Raw genomic sequence first — 15,105 nt, 5'->3', positions numbered from 1 at the left:
AATTTATTGTTGAAAATCTTACTTGGTTTAGAAATAGTAATGGCGATAAACTCCCTGTGAAATTATTCTTTCTGGCATGTTGTCATTTTGAAGAAAACAATTAAAGAAGACCATTTCCAAAGATGCGTCAAGTGGCACATTTTTGGAAATTTCCGTTAGTAGGTGGTAGTTTGGTGCGCGCAAGCGTTGACACGACACACAGGCGTGCGCGGTTGCTTTTATTTGTCGGTTCAGTACGTGCATGACATCGCATAGCTGCAATCGGCTGAATGAGAACGTGTCCCAGACGCTGATTTCAGGTGCAATTCAAAAAATGTCTCTGCAACGTTTGTGTTGAAATATTGTTTTCTCGAAAAATATAGCATTCACAGAGCTAAAACATTGTCAAGTCCCACCCGAGTGATTTTTTCTTCTCACTTTAACCCGGGAGGTAACACACTGAGTATACAGTGTGTATATGTCGGTGAAAGGCAAAACCTAATATTTGATTTACATCACCCCGACGCAAATTCCATCTCATCAATACTTTCATCAAGTTAGTTGTTAGGCACCCGTCTTTAGATTTTGAGCACTTTTGTTGCTTTAGACGAAACAAATGCACAAATGACAAATGATGTACTCTACCTTTAAATCCAGGGAAAAGATTATCCGTCTTCAGCATGAGAACAAGATGCTGAAGCTAAAACAGGGCGAGACGACAGACGAGAAGACGCAACTACTGCAGAGCCTCCTGGACGACTCCAACGCAAGAAGGAGTGAATTAGAATCAGAAAGCAGGTACGATACATGCAAAGAGTGCATTCATTGAATGAAGGTTGGGCTTCAATTATTCCAATATTTAGGGTTTGAATCCTAATGGGGAACATGGTGATTGTGTTCTTGGGCAAGGCACTTGACTACAATTGCCTCTCTCCACCCAGGAGTATAAATGGGTACCTGTGAGGGTAGAGACCAGATTGCGCTGATGCTTGTGTTCTTGGGCAAGACACTTTACTACATTGCCTCTTTCCACCCAGGAGTATAAATGGGTACCTGTGAAGGTAGAGACCAGATTGCGCTGATGCTTGTGTTCTTGGGCAAGACACTTTACTACAATTGCCTCTCACCTCCCAGGAGTATAAATGGGTACCTGTGAGGGTAGAGACCAGATTGCGCTGATGCTTGTGTTCTTGGGCAAGACACTTTACTACAATTGCCTCTCACCTCCCAGGAGTATAAATGGGTACCTGTGAGGGTAGAGACCAGATTGCGCTGATGCTTGTGTTCTTGGGCAAGACACTTTACTACAATTGCCTCTCACCTCCCAGGAGTATAAATGGGTACCTGTGAGGGTAGAGACCAGATTGCGCTGATGCTTGTGTTCTTGGGCAAGACACTTTACTACAATTGCCTCTCACCTCCCAGGAGTATAAATGGGTACCTGTGAGGGTAGAGACCAGATTGCGCTGATGCTTGTGTTCTTGGGCAAGACACTTTACTACAATTGCCTCTCACCTCCCAGGAGTATAAATGGGTACCTGTGAGGGTAGAGACCAGATTGCGCTGATGCTTGTGTTCTTGGGCAAGACACTTTACTACAATTGCCTCTCACCTCCCAGGAGTATAAATGGGTACCTGTGAGGGTAGAGACCAGATTGCGCTGATGCTTGTGTTCTTGGGCAAGACACTTTACTACAATTGCCTCTCACCTCCCAGGAGTATAAATGGGTACCTGTGAGGGTAGAGACCAGATTGCGCTGATGCTTGTGTTCTTGGGCAAGACACTTTACTACAATTGCCTCTCTCCACCCAGGAGTATAAACAGGTACCTGTGAGGGTAGAGACCAGGATGCGCTGATCTCGAGCTGCTGCAACAACTGGTCTCATGGCCTGATGAACAGGGGTAATAATTGTGAAGTGCTTTGAGAACTTTGGTAAAAAATCATACTCACACAGTAGTCGAAAAATGCTGTCATTGTCCTTGTGCAAGATGTTTAGATTATTTAAAATGTTGCGCAGCTACGCCAAGTTTTTGTGAAATCGATCTTAAGTTTATTGCGCAGCTGCGCAACAAATTTGCTGCGTAAGTCCTACGCATGTCATAAGTTACATGCTGTTTTGTGAAATCGTTACATACTGTTACATACGAAATCGGCTGCTGCACCAGTAAGCAGGAGGTCGTGGGTTCGAGTCCCACCCCAGCAAACTTGTCCCAAGCACTTGGACAGAACCGGGTGTTCGTTGCTTATAAACTGACAATGAGCAATTCTCAACATTTAAATCTCCTGTATCTTTTCTTATTCTTTTAACTTTCAGGATTTCCAATCAGCGGATCTTGTCTCTGGAAGCAGAGATGGAAGAGTTGAAGCAACAACAGAGGGAGGAGGGCGTGTCTTCATCAGTTGTGGGGGAGGTAAGTTTGTCCTTATATATATTTCTTTGTCAGCGCAAAACGTCAATATTTTTTCTCGGTTGAACAACTTTCCGTATCCACTCTCGGGATCATTTTGTAAATTGCTGTCGCCATCACTGTGGACTTTTTTTTTAAAGTCTCAAACAAATTTGGTGTGTGGTTGAAATTCTGTGCCTATCATAAAACTTGTTGACTGTTGAAATTTTGATGCCGTGTGCACTTTAAATTGGCTTTTTCAAGTTTGCATGAGTTCATTCCGTGGGCTTGCCAATAAACTTCTTCAATAATTCTGCGAATTGGTTGACAATTCGGGCGATTCACATTGCAGAGCGCCACCAATAGTTTGCCACGGAGAGTTCATTTTCCCAGTGCATTGTGGGAGATAGTCGACAAATTCGCAGCGCGGGACATTTGAAATTGTTTGTTTTTTCCGGTCGTGGTTTCGCACGTATATGTATAGTATATGTTTGCCCTTTGCTTTTCTTTGTATCAATATGGTGATTTTTGGTAAGGCAGCAGAACGCTATGCCCCAATCTATAACAAATTAGCTCAAGTGTCTACTGACACTCATTCAAATGGGCCATGTTTTGTCGACCGTAAACTTGAAAAGTTGACTCTCCATGGCAAACTCTTGGTAGCGCACTGCATTGTGAATCGCCCGAGGCCAAGTTCGGGCAAGGACCATTAGTCGACTAGTGGTTGATTTGTGACGTACCTTACGTCTGCGCACTGATAGCAACGTGCGAACGTCTTTAGTCAAACGCTGGTCAAAATGTCATTGCAAAACTTCTGGATCCTGGCTCTCTGCTAGCGTTGTGAATGCGAGCGGCTGTTGGTTACCAGCGAAGCAACCAACCCCAGTAGGCTGGTTCCAAATAGTCGACTATCGTAGTCAACCACCGTCGACTAGACAGAGTTCGGGCAAACGTTAGTTAACCATTGGTCAACTATAGTCCTTGCGCGAACTTGGCCCGAATTGTTGCAGTGCTTTTTTAAAGTTTCTAGCCCGTAGCTGGTACTCTCGTGTATGGTGTGTTCTGATATTGGCAATGTTTGGAGGAAGGCTTGTTCGCTTGGCAGTCAGTTTTAACCCATTATCACATGCGCTGTATTGTATGTAATCACTGAAGAATCGCTTAAACCAATGGAGTGCTGGGGAGGTTTTGGGTGGTGTAGGGAGTAACAGGCAGGACAGTTTTTTGGCGGAACTAATGAGTCAAAGAGCTCATGCAATACACAGTAGTGGCAGTACATGAACATGAAAAGTTGATACCCGGTTTTACTGTTCTGGTAAAGAGTTTTGAAAAAGGAAACAATAAAGAAGAACTTTAAAGGTAATATACAACAACAACAACAACAAAACACTACCTGTTAAAAGTCTCAAGCATCCTGTGAAATCGTGGCACCTGGTGTGCTGTCATTTTCAAAACAAGTGGAATTATTGTATCAATTTTCCGACGATGGTCGGCCAACCATCACTGACAAAAACTGACTTTTTCAAACACTGTTCCCAATTTACCAAATTTAGTTTGTCCATATTTGGTTGCAATCGGCTACACATCCGTGAACGGATGCAAGCCAGCTAGTCTGGTTCCCTGACCTGACAATTCCCCGACGTCTATAAATTGCTAGTGTCGTCTGAGGTAGGGTCAGGGAACCAGACTACCAGAACAGCATACTATCAACATTGACCCTAACCTATTAAAGTCAACCCATCAAAGCCCAACAGCAGGTTTTGTTGAAATCTGTTGGGATAGGTACAGTACCCCTAAACAGATGGTCTTTTACACTGGGGTTGGCATACCTCCAGAAACTAAGTCCAACAGTGTGTGTGTACAATTTCCCATGTGGGTGTTGGAATTTGCCTAAATGGGTACGGTTCCTAGTAAATTATGCTAGGGAGTTAGGGTTAAAATGCTGCAAACCTTGGAAATAGCAAACAGGGATCACTCAAACAGGATAGAGCTTTTTGTTACAGTCTTCAAAATAACCATGACTTTGGGCGTGATCCGTGGTTGCATACAGGTTCATGGCTTTGACTAGCACCCCTTGAATAAAGTCATTAACAAATTGGGGAACCGCCAACATAGGGCTGGATAGCTCAAATGGTAAGAGCACCGGAATGGCAATCCAGAGGGCTCTGGTTCAAACCCTGCTCCAGTTCAAACCCAGCTCCAGGCGCGGTTCTATGGGGGGGGGGGCTTTAGCCCCCCCCCAATTTTGTTTTTGTCTAGCCCCCCCAAAATAAATTCCGTAAAAAGAAATTGCATTAGCAAAAAGAAGGATTGTGATGTACATTTAAACGGTCTCCCCCTAAAGAAAAAGTCGTGACAAGGGTGCATTTGTAGTTAATATAGTGTGAATGATTTTAGGATTTTATTGGCGCTCCCCATTGAAAATATGGCATGAGGCCCCCCCCCCCCCCCCCCCCCCCACCACCCATCCACCCACCTATTGATTTTCGGAGGCCCAAGTGTCTGGAGAAAATAACCGGTCTACATTTCAGCACGCCTCCCTGAAAAAAATTCTGGATCCACCCTGCTAGCCCCCCCCCCCCCCCCAATATTGGTTCTAGAACCGCGCCTGCCCAGCTCCAGTCAATTGCTTTAATTCAACTATGAAAAAAGAAAACGATTATATCTCTCATTGACGTCGGATAAGGGAGTGACTACTTAATAAACTTCATTAGCCTTTATGTTGAAGAAATTACGTCAATTCTTAACAAAATTGGGAATCGTAACTTCATGTAGTGGTAAAATTGATCCCCTAATGTCTGTCTTTGTAGTCTCCCCATGCAGCATCAACATTGTTTTTAACCGTGAATTGCTCTTTATTCTAATCCTCAAATCATTAATACTTTTGTGCCGCCCTTGTTCTTTCATTCATGGTGTTCAGTCCACTCAGTCAAAAAGCAAAGAGGTAAATAAACAAAAGGTACAAATGTCTGCTGTCATTAACTTGCAGATTGCTCATAGTGAATGGCTTGCTTTGCTAAGTGCAGTGAAATATGTACTAATTCTTTGCGTGATTTTTCGTACAGTTTTATTTTTGCGTGATTTCTCTGCTTGGACAGTTATCACATCCTCATTCTCCCAGTCAAAGCTTTGTATCGCCTTGCTCAAGGCACTCGACGAGTCCGATGATGGACGGTCGGCCACGAACACTGCACTCACGTGAAGCGTTCTGTGCGGAGCGCGAACAGCAATCGCATGCGCGTCATGTGGCTTCAATCTCGGCCAAAATGGCTGGGATACTTCCTGAGCCTGCCACGGTCACCCACTCCCCCGCTGCCCTGGTCAATGTTGTTCTCTCCAGCTGATGGAGCACACACCGCGCAATGAGAGACAACATTGAGGGGGGGCCGGGGGGTTGGGGGCCCAGCGAGATTTGGCCAGGATTGTAGGCTAAACTATGCAATTCAGATTGGGCTATATGAACGCCTTGGAACATCTGTGACTTTGGCTTATGTTTTTCTGTATTTTGTTGCTGGATTTCCAGGGGCAATCCCGTATACGAATAAAGATGAGATTCTTATTCAGTGCTTGGTCGTGACGGCTCATATTTTACATATTGTGGGCACATTCTCCAAAAAGTTTGGAGTCTGCACACCAAATATAACTCGATATAAATCCAGCGACAAAATAATGAAGAGTGCCCCAAAAAGATAGATCATCGCTATGGTTGTTCCAAAGCTTTGGTTCCTCCCCACCAGATTTGCATATTGTAGCCTAGCCGCGTGAGGTCGCTGTTCGCGCTTAATACAGTACGTACATGTGAGAGTGTAGCGCGTAGCTTATGTGTACGTTAGGGGCCGACCATCGATCGTGGGACGCTACTGCCGATTGCCTTGACCAAGGCTAAGCTTTGTATGAAAAGATGATTATTTTTATCATTTGAAATAAGTATTGTCTTTGTTTATTTTGTTTCTATTGATTGCAGAATAAATACTGCATAATTTTTGTCAGAATCATCCAACAGGCCATTTTTGTTTTTGTAGAGAACTTTCCCTCATAAATATGCATGTTTTCTTGCTATGCAAATTAACCAGTGAACTCATGACAATATTCGAATTTGTGTCATTCCTCAATTTTTTTTTTCCTTTCCTTTCTGTATTGTAGAATTTTTTTTTTTTTTTTCTGTATTGTGGCCTTGTTTTTGTAACCGTTCAATAGCTTTGATTTTATTCTTTATTCTATTCTTTAGAATGCTCTGTTTGTGAAGTTTGTTTTTGTTGTGTTTGTTGTATATGCTACTTGTTTGATGGTTGGCTTTTTGTGTTTGTTGATGAAATCTCGATTATTTTTTTAAAAATTTATTTGATAATTTCTGCCACGGTTATAACCGCGACTTCTAAGTAAACTGAGAAATGGTTCCATGGTTTTTTTTTTAATCCTAGGAATACAAAAGTAATCTAGGATGTTTGTTTGTTTATGTTTAGTTATATATTTGTTTGTTCATTTGTGTGCTCATTTTTTTCCTTGTCAATGTGGTTGTTAATTTGTCAGTTAATCTGTTTGTTTGTTTGTTTGTTTGTTGGGGGGTGTTGGGGTGTTTGTTTGTTTGTAGGTATTGGGGTGTAGGGCTGTTAGTGTTTGTTTGTTTGTTTGTTTCTGCTTGTTTGTGTGCCGTAACTGAACGAGCATGTTGACCTGGAATTGCCATGTCTTACTAATTCCATTCGTTGTCTTTTCTCCGCATCTGGTATCTAATGTTAACCCCACCTGGATTGCATGGATGAAATAACCAGTTTGTGAGTACCTGACTAATCCCAATCATATTTTTATCAACTCAGATTCTCACGCAGCCAGTAAGGCAAAACCAATTGAATTCATGTTGTCATGTTTGAAAGTCTTGCTCATAGTTTTTATTTTTATTCTTTCGATCAAAATACAGCGTGTTTCAAAAAAATTTCAATTTCCAAACAAGTGGTTACAATAAATCTCTGTAAATACAATTTTTCATCATTCTATTTGTTTTTTTTTACATTGGTCAGTAATGTAGCATATGGGTCATTCCACCGGGTTGGGAAGCAGTGCATGTTACATCCATATATTTGGTTATATTATTAAAGGTATCAATGCATTCTAAACAATTGCTTAACATAATATTTGTCTTTAATATGGTGTTTCAATACTTGAGAAAGTTTGAAATTATTTGAAAGTATTTTGACAAAAATATGAGCAAAAATGTATTAATTCGGACGTAACATTAACACTGTGTCAATGTTACATCCAAATTGTGTTTTTTTGCCTTTTTTTACACGTATGTAACATACTACCCAAACTGACATTGCATATTTACAACTGGACACCTAAGCACCAAGAAAAGCTTTTGTTTTGGTATAGTCGGGGTTCAAATATAGCAGAAACAATACCTCAAGTGTGGGTGTAACGGTGTAAAAATCACTCAATGGAAGTGTGACATTTGGGTTTTACACCGTGTAAATGTTACGTCCACACAACCAAGCTATCATTTCTGCTCCATTTGATGTCTGACTACCATAACAAAAGCTTTTCTTATTGTGTTGCATCTACAGTAAGAAGTACGCAAAGTAAATTTGGGTAATGTTTCGCAGAAATTTTAAAAAAAGGTACAAATGTCATATTTGGACGTAACACTGACACGGTGTCAATGTTACGTCCAAAATGACATTTTTTGCTCATATTTTTGGCAAAATACATTGAAATGATTTCAAACTTTCTGCAGTAGTGAAACACCCAACAACAAATATTATGTAGAGCAACTGCTAGCAAGGCATTCATGCTTTTCTTAATATGTTCATATGTCACACATTGTTCCCCAACCCGGTGGAATGACCCATATATACATGGCATCTTGTTGTGTACAAAAACTGCAGGGATTTACTTGTAATGAGGATTAAACGTGCTTGGAAGTTGGCTATCAATTGAGACGTTCTTGTATCTTTCTTTGTTTCAGAATCAAGATCTACGACTGAAACTCAATGAGCACAAGTAAGTTTTGCAATATATCCTTATAGTAGTGCTTCTTGCTGAAATTTCAAAATATACCATTAAACTGAATGGAAAACAGACAGAGCATTCTGTCCAAAACATCGTTAGGCCAACAACAAAAAGTCTCCGGTTTCTGGTATGCGCGCGCGGCGCCGTAGCCATGCGCGTCGGCAAAATGAAAAAGTTTTTTTTTTCAATGAAAGATGATGTCTCAAAACCGCCAAACTCACTGGTTTGACTGGAATCCTGCTGCTGCACAATTTTAACGTGTTTTTAGATGGGGTTACGATCGAGTATAAGCTTTATGTGGCCTCTCTGGTCTCCCATAATATTTGCACTAAGTTTAGTCAGGCACCATTTGCAGTCATCAGCCGACATTTGAAGCAAAAAAAACAGGTAAAAAAAAAAAAAAGCCGCGTCGCCGCACCACTTTTTGGGCAAGCTCCATACCAGAAACCGGAGACTTTTTTTTTTGGCCTTAAAGCCAAAGTCCATCATTTGCAGCTGTCCAAAAAGTAACTTGCGTAGTTATTGATGAAAAACATACTTGGTTGAAAGATAGTAAGGGGACTAAACTCCCTGTGAAATTATTCTTTCTGGCAGGCTGTCATTTTGAAGAAATCAACGAAAGAAGGCCTTTCCAACGGTGCGTCTTAAGAAGCACCGTTGGAAATTTCTGTTAGCAGTTTGTTTTTTTATTCGGCGAAGCACGCGCAAGAGTTGACACGACGCACGCGAGCGTGGTTGCTATAATTCGTCGGATCAGTGCGCGACATCGCGTAGCTGCAATCGGCTAGTGAGAACGTGTCTCGGACACTGAATTCAGGCCCAATTCAAAACATGATTCAGCAACTTTTGATTTGAAATCGAGATCCTAGAATGCTGTTTTCCTCGAAATATACAGCTGAAGCTGAGCTGAAACTTCATCAGGTTAGTTGTTCAGCACCCTTCTTTAGATTTTGAGCAGTTTTGTTGCTTCAAACGAACAAAATGCACAAATTACAAATGATGGACTATACCTTTAAAAAAAACCCGGGTCTTTTCAGAACCACATACAAGTCGTACAAGAGATTTGACTGCATAGTGTTACCACAAACTTTACATCTTTTTAACTTTCCACCATGCGAACCTTTCAGTTTTTAGTGTAACCTTCAGCATACAGAGGATTGAAGATTGAAAATGATGCAACGGCATTTTGGAGTGGATTTAGAGCTGGATCGGGAATTTCCCTGTGGTTTTTTTTCCCAAAAAGTTTTTTGGGGGGTTTTGGGCCATCCCGTGTTCAGTAATTCAGTTTGTTCATTGAAAACATTTGTGAGAAACGTCAAGAAAGCTCATTGGCTTACTGCAATGTATTGACACAACAAGGAATTACCCCCCCCCCCCCAAAAAAAAGCAAAATATCCAAAACTCTGTCAACTTGTTGTGTTGAAGTAGCTGTAACATTGAGGTTTCTTCTAAAATGACATCACACTTCTGCTCATGAATATGGAAATTTTCATTAGCATAAAAACCAAAAAGGCACCAAAACACCCTTGAAAATGGCAAAAGAAGATTGAAAATAAGGTTAAAATGGACACGAAGGTGCATTTTCAAGGATTGCATTAACCAAATTACATTGCATTGGCTCTTTAATGGACCCCTTACTTGTGTTCATTTATATAGTAACATCATTCAGCCCAAAGTCTCAATACTAACGTTGCGTGTGTTTCAGGCGTCAACATTTGAATTCATTTGCATGTGCTTCAATCATGCATAATTAAGATGTATTTTGAAATTTGTTTTGAAATCAGGGAGAAGCTTCGTGAGTCTGATACCGAGCTACAGCGCAACCGAACGTACATTGACGAGCTGGAACCCAAGTACATATCAAGCTGTGAGTACAGTGCTTTTACATTTGCTGAAACAAAGTCATTTGTCTGAACCCATGTCAAGCAACAATTTTAAATTTTTTAAAATTTTTATTAAGATTTAGATCCATCAGGTCAAAAGTCTCAAGGCCAAACTGCCTCAGAGTCGGTTGTCACCGAATGCAGCGGGATACAACTGTGGCATTGTTCCATGGGACTAGCTCTCATTGTCTCAGAAGTGGCCGTTTATGCACTGGTGTTGGTAGCTGAATGCATCAAAGTGCACCAGACTTTTCCACCTGATGCACTGTGTTGCGTCTGGCAGGGTTAGAGTTAACCCTAACCCCCTTGCCCTTTTTGCTAGGATGCACCCTCAATCCTGCAAAATCCTCCAACTGCCTCCATGTAAAAACTAGGTTCAGCCTCAATCCTCTAAAATCATCCATTATATCTTGAATTGGGGCAAAATCATTTGTTATATCTTGAATTGGTGCAAAATCATTTGTTGTATCTTGAAGTTGTGCAAAATCGTCCGTTATATCTCGAATTTGTGCCGTGGAGGGGTGACCGCTGCCTCTGAGTGCCTCAATCCTGGAAAATCCTCCACCAATCACTGTTGATATCCAGAAGCAGTGCGAATGATTTCAAGTATAATTCTAGGCCTAAATTTAGGCATGGCTCAGCATAAACAACACAGGGTATAGCCTAAGACCTTGACACAATGCATCCTCCAAAATCAACCGATACTGTTTTTCGATACAGCCGCAATCCTTCAAAATCCTCTCTTATATGCAAAGAGGATTTTGGAGGATTTCGGAAAGTTAGTGTTACAGATTTGGATGTCATATCTGGTTGGTTGGCCAAACTATAACTCAACAAACACGGATTAAAAGGAATTTGTTTCATTGGCTTTTCCTGTAATTTTCAGAAATAAACTATTTGAGGGGTTAGTATAATAAATCAAATATTGTTACACTGACATGTTTGAGGTGCTGTGTTCGAAAATGGTGGAAAAAAACAACAAAAACAAAATTGTTCAAGTAGTCTGGTTCCCTGACTCCACTAAGATGAAATGGATCAAAAATGCCGGAAAATTGCCTGCACCCGTTCATGAACAGGGAACCAATAGCAAATAAAATTTGGACTGAAAAAAATGATAAATTTGGAGCAGTAGTTAAAAAATAGTTAGGTTTTTTCAATGGTGGTCGGCCAACCACTGTTGGAAATGTATACAAAAGTCCTAGTTTTCTTGAAAATGACTTCACACCAGGTGCCATAATTTTACAGGATGCTTTAAACTGTCATTTACCAACATCCTAGTGAGGTATTACGTAACAACTTGGTAGTTTTATTTTTCGATGTTTGCAAATGTTGTATTTTCCCTTTAAAAGAAACGACTGACAATCCACGTCTGATTTTTTTTTACCCCAGCGGAGAAGGTGTCCAACCTTCAGGACATGCTGATGAAGAAGGAAGACGACATGCGGGCCATGGAGGACCGCTACAAGAAGTACCTGGAGAAGGCCAAGAGCGTCATCCGCACCCTGGATCCCAAGCAGAGCCCGGCGAGCTCCAACGAGCTCCAGCTACTCAAGGCTCAGCTGCATGAGAAGCAGAAGATCATCGAACACCTGGAGGTGAGTGGTAGCCTTTTTCAGGAGGCCATTGTGACTTTGTAATTAAAACCTGATTGGCAATATGATGAAGCGCATTGAGCGGAGACTACACAATGCAGGTCAAGGGATGAGGTCATGAGGCATTTTGAATTTCAAATTGGCTGGGTCGCTATTGAATTATTCATTAAGTGCAATGCCATGAATTATTTATACTTAACCCTAACCACCCCAACTCCATCAAAATCCATCCCCCATTTTGGTGGATTTTGGGGGACTTGGTCCAGAAGGCCTGGCTTGACTATATGTTCAGTGCGTGACATCGCGTAGCTGCAATTGGCTGAAAGAGAACGTGTCCTGGATGCTGATTTCGGGCCCAATTCAAAACGTGTCTTGGGAACTTTTGAATTGAAATTAAGATCCTAGAATATTGTTTTCTCTGAATTTACATCATTCACTGAGCTAAAAGTTCATCAGGTTAGTTGTTAATTGGCCGTCTTTAGATTTTGAGCACTTTTGTCGCTTCAAACTAGCAAATGCACAATGACAAATGATCTTCTCTACCTTTAAAAATACGAAACTGAGTGGCCATCCGGTGAGGCAAATTGAGGAGAGACATTAGTGCAGGCCTAGTGACAAACTCATGAGGACTTTTGCAAGTCAATCAGGCTGGGTTACTGTAGAATTATTCATGAAGTGCAATGTCATGAATTATTTGTATGTGCCTGTCAATCACGCTGTTGGTCAATCGGATCACAGCTTTTGGTCAGGTGACACTGTCAGAAATGTACATGTACAAATGTGGGCAGGGCTTATAGCTAAATGTGGAACAGTCCATTGCTTGCTGGTAGATCAGTTTTAATATTTTTTGTTTTCTTCTCTTGTTCAATAGCATGAAAGGGAAAAGTCCAAGGTGATGCGTGACAGTGAGGAGAAGCTGATAGTGTCTGCGTGGTACAACATGGTGAGTCTATGCTGGATAAACTGTCAAAACTATAGAGAGGTCTTCACAAGCCTATCACAAGTCAATCACAAGTCAATCACAAGTCATCTCAAGTCATTACAAGTCATCACAAGTCAATCACAAATTGTCACACGTCAATCAGAAGTCAATCAGAAATCATCACAAGTTGTCACACGTCAATCACAAGTCAATCACAAGTCATTACAAGTTGTCACAAGTAATCACAAGTCTATTACAAATCGTCACAAGTCAATCACAAGTCAGTCACAAATTGTCACAAGTCATCACAAGTCAATCGCTAGTCATCACAAGTCATCACAAGTCATCACAAGTCAATTACAAATCAATCGCAAGTCAATCGCAAGGCAATCACAAGTCAATCACAAGTCAATCGCTAGTCAATCGCAGGCCAATCGCAAGCCTATCACAAGCGTATCACAAGCCTATCACAAGCCTATCACAAGTCAATCGCAAATCAAGCACAACTCAATCACAAATCAATTGCAAGTCCATGGCAAGTCAATCGCAGGTCAATCGCAGCCAATCACAAGTCAATCACACGTCATCACAAATCAAACACAATCATCACAAGTCAATCACAAGTTGTCACAAGACAATTACAAAGCATCACATGTCAATCACAAGTCAATCACAAAACTTTGTTCAGTCTTCTTCACGGAAATTCACAACATAACACCCATGATGAAAGGGGAAACAAAGTTTCTTGCAGTTTTATGGTTGAAACGAAAGTTGGAATTTTCCTTAAATTAAAAAACACAACGGAAACGAATTTCTATTGAAAACAACATAAAAAAGTATGGCAAAATTCGTAATCATTGTAAACACTGTGAAAATGGCTTTAGCTTACCCGGCCCCTTTTTCTCACAATAGACCAATTAAATCTCGATTAAACCCCGCCCACTGTGTGTTTGACCAATCACAGCCATGATATATGTCTGACATACACGCACAAAAGTCCTACATGCTTGCATGTGTGCATGATCCATGCAGCTGGAACATGTAGTGTGCATTGGAGAGGCGCACATGTTGTTGCCCATGTGTGCAGTGGGCGGGACTAATAATGGATCGGTCCACTTGCGCCGTTACTGTCAATCAATTTTTTGGTCATGCAGGGTATGCACATGCATCGTAAGGCAGCCGAGGACCGGCTAGCCAACTCCAACACCGGCCAGTCATTCCTTGCCCGCCAGCGCCAAGCCTCCAACCGACGCTCTCAGGCCATTATCAGCGGTCACTCCTCCAACGCCACCAGGTGAAAAGGTCGACCGGGGTCACGTGGGCGAAGAGGTCAGCCGGGGTCACGAAGGTGAAAAAGTCAACCAGAATCACTTAGGTGAAAACGATAACTGCAAAAGGCCATCTCAATTCATATCTGGGACGAGTTCCGGGCAAGTTGCGGACATTGTGTCGGGTTGCAGGATTCTGAACAACTTCCCCGCAATCTTCCCGCAATGACATCATCGTATTGGTGAGTCAAGCAGTTGCTAAAGAAATTTCCCCGGAACTGTCCGGGACAGATGCAGAGCTCCGTCCGGAAAAAAGTTAATAATTCTAACCACAACTTGTCCCGGTACTGGCCCGGGATATGAATTTAGAAAGACCCTAACTTGGATGAAAAAGACTGCCAGGTTACTATGGTAAGAGTGGGTCACTTGGATAAAAGAAAATAAGTCACCAAGTCAAATGGGTGAGAAGGTCCACCAGTCATTTGGGTGATGATAGGTCAATTAGGTGAAAGTGTCAAATGGGTTGCTTGGATGACGTTATCACTTGAGTTGAAAAGTTAATATGGAAAACTTACGCTGCTGGCAAACGGGTCTGTATTTTAAAGAAAAAAAACTTGTCGGCAGTTTTACGGCAGTTTTCCACCTTTGACTTGGCTTCGTGACTTCACCTGTGGGCAAGTTCGCGCAAGAACTATTGTTGACCATTGGTTAACCATAGTTGGACTAAAGTTAGCCCGAACTCTGTCTAGTCGACGGTGGTTGACTACGCTAGTCAACTATTTAGAACCAACCTACTGGGGCTGGTTGCATCGCTGGTAACCAATAGCCGCGCAGATTCATAACGTACAGCAGGGAGCCAGGATCCAGAAATTTTGCGATGACATTCTGACCAGCGTTTGACTAGAGACGTTCGCACGTTGCTATTAGTGCGCAGGGGTAAGGTACGTCACAAATCAACCACTAGTCGACGAATGGTCCTTGCCCGAACTTGGCCTGTGCTGTAAATACGGAAAGGAAAAAAAACCTGTACAAGTGTACATTCATGTACATGTATACTCCACAAATT

The 15,105-nt window shown here is 41.7% G+C and overlaps 1 protein-coding gene across 3 annotated transcripts in view; it reads left to right on the top strand.

Annotated features, from left to right (window-relative positions):
• Window positions 1–14,460, top strand: part of LOC119743039 (protein Hook homolog 3-like) — a 35,550-nt gene extending 21,090 nt beyond the window's left edge. The window contains exons 11-18 of one of the 3 annotated variants that reach the window (XM_038219362.1): window positions 637–777; window positions 2,296–2,392; window positions 5,289–5,312; window positions 8,331–8,365; window positions 10,159–10,241; window positions 11,647–11,852; window positions 12,721–12,792; window positions 13,926–14,460. In XM_038219362.1, the coding sequence (XP_038075290.1) occupies window positions 637–777; window positions 2,296–2,392; window positions 5,289–5,312; window positions 8,331–8,365; window positions 10,159–10,241; window positions 11,647–11,852; window positions 12,721–12,792; window positions 13,926–14,069 (802 nt within the window). In that variant the 3' untranslated portion in view covers window positions 14,070–14,460. Of the gene's footprint in view, window positions 1–636; window positions 778–2,295; window positions 2,393–5,288; window positions 5,328–8,330; window positions 8,366–10,158; window positions 10,242–11,646; window positions 11,853–12,720; window positions 12,793–13,925 lie in introns of all 3 variants that reach the window. The other 2 variants (XM_038219361.1, XM_038219363.1) reach the window with 2 other exon arrangements.
• Window positions 14,461–15,105: the final 645 nt, after the last annotated feature.

This window comes from Patiria miniata, unplaced genomic scaffold (assembly GCF_015706575.1).
Source record: "Patiria miniata isolate m_02_andy unplaced genomic scaffold, ASM1570657v1 HiC_scaffold_6, whole genome shotgun sequence".
Taxonomy (NCBI): Eukaryota; Metazoa; Echinodermata; class Asteroidea; order Valvatida; family Asterinidae; genus Patiria; species Patiria miniata.
Note: the sequence above shows the minus strand (reverse complement) of the source record. Positions and strands in the feature narration are given on the sequence as shown.